This window comes from Quercus robur, chromosome 6, assembly GCF_932294415.1.
Source record: "Quercus robur chromosome 6, dhQueRobu3.1, whole genome shotgun sequence".
In the NCBI taxonomy this organism is placed as follows: domain Eukaryota; kingdom Viridiplantae; phylum Streptophyta; class Magnoliopsida; order Fagales; family Fagaceae; genus Quercus; species Quercus robur.
In genome coordinates, this window is record NC_065539.1 from 788,226 (window position 1) to 795,399 (window position 7,174).

The 7,174-nt window shown below is 35.4% G+C and overlaps 1 protein-coding gene and 1 long non-coding RNA gene across 2 annotated transcripts; one reads left to right on the plus strand and one right to left on the minus strand.

The window, feature by feature from the left end:
* Positions 1 to 1,902: 1,902 nt before the first annotated feature.
* On the minus strand, positions 1,903 to 3,507 carry LOC126690434 (HMG1/2-like protein). Its single transcript, XM_050385581.1, has 8 exons — positions 3,340 to 3,507; positions 3,198 to 3,253; positions 2,995 to 3,099; positions 2,800 to 2,857; positions 2,635 to 2,679; positions 2,444 to 2,524; positions 2,265 to 2,357; positions 1,903 to 2,162 (listed from the first exon to the last, which is right to left on the minus strand). The coding sequence occupies exons 2-8, from the start codon at positions 3,242 to 3,244 to the stop codon at positions 2,142 to 2,144; spliced, it is 450 nt and encodes a 149-aa protein (XP_050241538.1). The 5' UTR covers positions 3,245 to 3,253; positions 3,340 to 3,507; the 3' UTR covers positions 1,903 to 2,141.
* Positions 3,508 to 4,274: 767 nt separating this feature from the next.
* Positions 4,275 to 5,631, plus strand: LOC126690435 (uncharacterized). The gene is made up of 2 exons (XR_007644632.1): positions 4,275 to 4,821; positions 5,369 to 5,631. It is a non-coding gene; the product is annotated as an uncharacterized LOC126690435 (long non-coding RNA).
* The last annotated feature ends 1,543 nt before the right edge of the window (positions 5,632 to 7,174 follow it).

The following is a 7,174-nucleotide window of genomic DNA, read 5'->3' on the forward strand; positions in this document are numbered from 1 at the left end:
CAGCATGTAAAAATTGTCACTAAATTAATTCATAATTTAGTAATGTTTATTGCCTAATTTAAAAGAGAGATTTAGAGTTCAATTCACTATCGGTGGAAGACTTATAGAAATAGGGATTCTTCTATAACATGTTTTTGAAAAAAAAAATTAAATGCGTATAGTCACGTATAAGTTATAACCATAAAAGATAAAAATATAAACTTGCATGGTCATTTTGGCTACACGACAAATTCGACAATCTTTATGTATGGATTAGTTCGGCACAACTTTGGCAGCATTGATGTATGGGCTGTGGAGTATTGAACAGGTTTAGTTCATATTTGGTGATGATGACTGGCTTGGGGACCGGGGGTTTTGTGTAGCCATGCACGCGAGAATGGTGGGGGTAGTGTGGTAATGGGATAGTGGGTTTCGGAATCAAATATGCTAGACGTGGTACGCGTATGTTTAGTGGGTTTTAGCCATAAAAAATTTAAAATATATATATATATATTCATGATTCGTCTCAGCCTCTCAGGTTTTTTTGATTCATCTCAGTTAAGTAAATAAAAAAAATAAAAAATAAAGATCACACCGTAGCATGATGCATGTACTTTATTCCATCCTCAAAAAATAATGTTTTGTTTAACGATAGGATATTATACATTATTTGGACTGCATGATTCATCTTCGATGACCCTTGAGAGTAACACCATCCTTCATGTTATGACTCTTCATTAGTGAAAAGTGAAAACAATACTAAAAATAGATGGGATTTCAAAAATATTCCGACTATTCTTATTCTCGCTCAAACTTTCCTCCATATATATTATCATCATTCATCCCCTAGCAAATTATATAAGACACCTGACCTTTCAACGAATAAATTAATAAAATTGCCGAACCACAATATTATTTTCACTCTCACGTTTTAGTCTACATATCAAAACGATAAAAGCCAACTTTTTATTATTATTTATAAAAGATAAAAATTTTAGCTTAATCAAGATATGTATAAACCTCCATCCGGAAGACTTGAACCATGACCTCTCTCTACATCCCATAAACACTTATATTTGTAAAATGATTATTACATCAAAAGTGTGCAATGGTATTTCTTAACTTCTAATTTACATTTGTATCTAACCTCAATCCTTTGTTGCACTTCCACTTGATTTATAGTTTTTGTATGTAATGCACCCTTTCCCCCCAAAAAGAGGTGGAAATGGAATTTATGCCTATTGAAAGTTAAAATCAAAAAACACATTGCCCGACCGAATTTAACAAATATCGTTACGTTCCAGTACGTTGACCGAATCAAGTTCCGAATAGATTAATCCATCCTTACTCATTACTATTCACTAAAGCCAAAAGGAGTTGGGGGAGGAACCATTTGACATTTCCTAACAAACTGAACAAAATATTAGATGAACCAATTACCACAGGAAACGAGACGAAAGATTTTATATACTGAAGATGGCAGAAGCGATAAACCAATACTTTCAGGGCAAAATTCATACGAAATCATTGGGCAAAAGTTTACCAACAGAGATCCACCATGATAATTCTAACGAGAGAGGGCCCTCCTGGGGCAGGGAGAAGAGAGCACAAGTCAAACCAATCAACATCAGCCACAACAAAAGGGACGTCGAGCAGTATCAAAAAGTTATAACTACTCCATACAAAACGAACTCAGCTAAAAAAAGGTCCATATCCAAAGTCAACATCTCAAAAGTATAAACATTCCCATAGAGCAATAATAATGCCCCAAAGTTTTACCGCACCAGAAAAGCTTGCAATCGAGGCCAACCCCCCCAAGACTTTAATTCCTCAAGGTAATTCAGTGAACCAAAATTGCACACTACTCTATAAGACAAATTAAAAGCGAGAAATGAACAGCAATGAATAAAGAAGCATCAGGCAAATGTCAAACTAAATGATTGAGCATTGAAAATATTAGGTACAGAACCATATTGGAATTCAGGCAGAGCCTGAAAACAATCCCCATTTTTTTTTCTCTAATTCTAATTCCTTCCTACCATTAAAGCAAAATAAAAAGGCAGCTATTTATCGAAGACAAAAGAGAGTCAAATTTGAAATGCAAAGTCCTAAGCAACAATAACTACTACACCAATGGCTCTCTTCCCTCCATGCAAGTCAATCTACTCATCATCATCTTCATCCTACATACACAAACAAACAAACAAACACGGTCAGTTTCAAAAAATATACATAAACTGTCAAAATTGAACTTTGAAGAATGAAATTCAAATATCGAAATCAACCTCGCCGCTCTCGTCCTCTTCATCCTCATCATCGTGCACTTCAGACTTGGACTTGTCGGACTCTTCCTCATCGTTTCCATTTCCACCCTCAGCCTATTAAATCACAATTGAATAATTATTTCACAATAAAAATGAACTAATTCCAATGATTAATTAACAAAATCACAAGCTATAATTACCAATTTCTTATTGTAAGCCTGCATGGTCTTATTGTACTCAGTCTTCCTCTTCTCTGCCTTAGCCACATAGGGAGCTTTGTCCTAAAATTCGACGAATAAACATTCAAAATATTTTCAAATAGAATAACAAATATTCGATTATTTCTACGAATTTGAACCAGAAAATAATCACTGATTATGAAAATACTCACAGATTCAGACATCGATTTCCATTTCTCACCACCAGCTTTACCGACCTAAATCATTCACAAAAATTTACAAAAATTATAAGTACTCACAGAAATCGAATAAGCATGTAAAAACGAAAATGAAAGCGAAAGAAACACTTTTAGATCTGAAGGTGTTCGATTATTTACCGCAGACACGGCCTTGTTATTTGGATGCTCTTTCGCGTACTGCTTCCTAAACTCCTCCCTTTATTTATTCATTTTATAACAAAAAGCAACAATGATTTTCAATTAAAAAACTCAAAAAAGTCAACAAAATAAAAAATAAAACTGAGAAAATTATGGATCTGCGAAAAAATTTTGTACGAGATTGAAAATTCATACATGAAAACGAAGAAAGCACTAGCAGGCCTCTTTGGCTTGTTTGGATCCTTCGCAGCTTTCTTCGATTGTTTCTTTCCCGCCGCTGCAGCACCTTTACTCTTCAGCCTGAAATCAACAAAAAAAAACCGCACATACACCAGTGAGTTAAACTACAACAGATCTGAGATCTAACTCGGTACCATCAAAGACGAAGAAAAACTCACCTGCTGTCAGTTCTTCTGGTATCAGCCTTTGCCTTACCACCTTTCATGGCGAAACTCTGCAAAAAAAACGACGAAAAACGATGAGAATCGGTAGCGGAACGGTGAGAATCGGCGTGACTCGGTCCGAGTCAAAGAAGTTTACCTCTAGGGTTAGGGTTTTCGGCGCAGAGAGAAAGCGAGAGAGAGAGAGAGTTTTGGAGATAGAGATAATAGAGAGATATGTGCTTTTGCTTTGTTGGAGTGATGAGGGATAAGAAGGCCTTTGTGAAAGGGTATGCTATGCCCAAAAAATAAAAATAAACGCTAACGAAAATTAAAATTGAATCGCGAAAAAATTGAAGTCCGGGTTTAGGCGGGATTTCAAAAATGTTTCGCCACGTCATCGATCCGTGTGATCTTACACTATTCGCTCTCAGGCTCTTCTCATTTGTGTTTCCTTGTGTGTTTCTTCGTAAACTTGCTGCGGAGTGGACACGTGGCCCAGAATTCGGTGGCACACGCTCGGGGAGGGATAAAAATGTACACAAATTATTTGGTGCGTGCTGGGTTGTTTAGGTGAAATGACCAATATAGCCTTCAAGGCTGGGTAGTTGGAGCTTTATCAAAAGGTCCAATATAAAAATATGCGTCTCACGATTCACGCTAGCTACTGATGTCGATTTTGCGGATATTATTTCCTTGAAGGGTATATATGTAAAACCGTAGTCTTGATATTTTAGACCAGGCTGTTAATGATGTATGTTACAGGGCAAATCACACTTTTTTGACACTTTCTTCTCAAAATCCAACGGATTACACTAATGAGCTTTTGAAATGCCCTATTACTCTTCAAAGACACGGATTTTTTTTTTTTTTTTTAATTTTGGATGATTTTGTTTCAAAGACATGGATTAGTAGGAGAGTATATTATTTTGTAGGTATTTTAAATAGAATTAGAGATATATTTTTATTAAATTATTTTCAAGTTTTTTCCTTCTTAAACATAAGATTTAGAGATATTTTTAAACTACATAAAAGTTCAGTCAAAAAAAAAATAATCCTCTTATAAACAGTGTAGATAACTCTATTTTAATTTCCCCTATCATTTATTTTCAGTATTTTGTTATTAAATTCTAACAGCAAATCTAAGCACGAGCACCAAAAGTGATGCGGTCTAAGTTAGACTAAACCGAAATAACGAATTATCGCTTTCTTCATAAGGAATCCCCAATTTAAAACCCTAGACACCAAATTCTCTCAAATTCTCCGCGACACTCCAAAACACTATGATTTTGCATTACTATATGTTACTTGAGACAGTGGAATGTTTTCTTGGTAAATTTAATAGTCTTCCTTTGTCCTCATTCCTAATACCGAACCCATAAAGTAGTTTTAGACCTCCTTCCGTAATCCTCAGCCTTGACACTAAACACAGAAAGCTCCATTACGTGCTCTGCTCCTCGATCAGATCGATGGTGATCAATAATATGAGGAGTCAGACAGCATAGCTCGCTGCATCGACCACTGGAGGTTTCGCACTCACTGTTGCTCTTACCCCTTCTTCGCTCGTAGAGTTCCGATCACCGTTGCTCTTATCCCTTCGTTTGCGAGGTGTTTGGCTCAAAGGAAAATTAACAAGAGTAGTGTATGAATTTTTCCCTCATCTTTTCTGAAATTTTAGGCAAAAAATGAGCATATTTTTCTGGGGATGTCATGGTATTCAATAGAGTTTATTTCTTTATTGTTGTTGTTGTTTATGTGTCTATGTTGATAGATGAAATGAGGAATGGATACTAGTATACATGGGTTTTTTTTTTTTTTATGTGGTATTGGTTTCAAATTGTAATGATTCGATTGGGATTTCATGTTGGCTGGGAGTAGTGGGTGGAGATTGGAATTTGCCATGTGGGTGTTGTTGCTAAGGAAATAAAAGGGTGAGAATATGGCAAAGGAATTAAGTTGATTATTGAGTTGAATTTCACTACTTGTTCTATATCAATTAGGTTTGTAGTTTGATGAGTTAATTGCATTGTAGATTCTAGTTTGTAAATTTTCTATGGAAGCTCTTGACTATGTTCTTCAATTTGGTATTGGTTCCAACTTTTAAGCATTTCTTTGAACCTTCAAGCATTTGATTGAACTCTTCATTTTTGTTGTTATACATTTGAAGCATACTCAATTTATCTGTGTAGAAGAATAGAGGACACCAGATGAAGAAACCGACCAACACCAAACTTCTCATTCAAATGGAGTCTTAGACCGAAATGGGAGGGAGTAGAGCAATGGGTTTGGGAGCTGAAGAAAAATAAAATGAAGTGTGACGTATAGGAAAAATGTTGGTTGGTTTGAAAATAAATTATGACCGTTGATGGGGAGCAAAGCTTGAACTGTCATGTGACAACACTATAATTGTGGGTCCCATTCTATGAGAGAAATTACCATTATGCCACCATAACTTTGTTTTTATAACTCAAAAACAAGGTTTTTTTTTTTTTTTTTTTTTTCATTTTCTATCACTCATAACTCAATTTGTTGAAATATGAATGATGGAAACAGAAGTAGAAACTGATCCAAACAAGAGGTGCATGGGACTCATAGTTTTTGAGTGATGAGTGATGAAAATAGAGTGATGAGTGATTGAAAACACTAAATCCAAACAAGGCCTAAGAGTTGAGGGGTAACTTTAAGGTCGGGTCATTGTTGTCGCCAACGATGGCGATGGCAAGTGGTGATGACCATAGAAGGAGGTGGGCTTAGGGAGGAAAGGTACATGGTGTATGGATCGGATTGACCTTGGTTATGTTATAGGATGTTTCTAAAAGAAAAATGAATATTCTTTGATTTGGATAGATGAACCAAACAATACCCATTTTCAAGGCCAAACAACACGGACACTAAACCAATACAACAGATGCCTAAATTCCTAATCCAACATGTCTATATAGCTAAATACACAGAACAAAGATAGAGACAACAGAACCACAACTGCAAAGATTTTTAATCCCCATTACTAATCTTTACTCTAGCTTCTTTGTCTCAATTCATTTTAAAATTTTAGTTCTCTAATTCTTATTTGGCCTAAAAAAAAAACAGAAGTAATTAGAACTAGCTAGTTTAACATTAATGAACAAAAAACATAAAACATAAGGAATAAGATTAAAATATGTTTAATCTCAAGGGATTGGCTAAGTGGTTGTTAAGACCTCATGATATCCATGAGATATTGGGTTTAAAACCTCTTACCAGTATCTTGGGGCCACTCCTAAGGGATTCCTCCCTGTAATAATGTGGTGTGTGTGTGGGACGATGGGTTGCATATACTCGAGGAAATAGTCGGATACTAAAAAAAGTTTGGATGCTTTTCTTTATAAATATATATATAAATATATATATATATATATATATATATATATATCAAAATCAAAACACACTTATAATGGTCTATGTCAATTTTGTCAAATCACTCCCTCACAGTAATGAAGCACATCTCCACTCTTAATTAATTATACTTTTACCCCTCTAATCTTCCAAAAAAAATTCACCAATCCTTAAATTTTTAAAAAAACGTTACACTTGAATTTGAAGCACACAACCCATATCTCCACGTATTACATTTCGACCCGTTAAATCTTTTGAAAATTGCACTTTCTTCTCAATTTTCCTAACTCCTTTCTTCATTCCATCTCAAGAAAAATGCCGTTGGCAATGGAGTTGGTCTCTACAATCTCAAAACTTAGGGCATTTGGTGTTAAAAGTGATATGAAGAAACTTCACCACACCATTACCATTTACCACCGCATAGGAAAAAGTAACTGCATTGGTATTGTAGGATCACAGTTCAGGGCCCAAGCCCAAAAGGTATGGGGTCTTGGTCCAAGGAGCCCAGAAACAATGAATTTGTAGAGAGTGGGCTGTAGAACTAGGTCTTAGCGAATTGGACAGCGGTTAGTATTGGGCTATACAACAATTGAATACAAGTAAAACACGTTAGTATCCAT

Bases quoted from the DNA above. Each gene is read 5' to 3' on its own strand.
- LOC126690434 (XM_050385581.1), bottom strand. From the start codon at position 3,244: ATGAAAGGTGGTAAGGCAAAGGCTGATACCAGAAGAACTGACAGCAG. The intron at 2,858-2,994 runs GTATGAATTTTC...GAATAAATAAAG, and splicing joins AGTGCTTTCTTCGTTTTCAT to GGAGGAGTTTAGGAAGCAGT. The intron at 2,680-2,799 runs GTAAATAATCGA...TGAATGATTTAG, and splicing joins ATAACAAGGCCGTGTCTGCG to GTCGGTAAAGCTGGTGGTGA.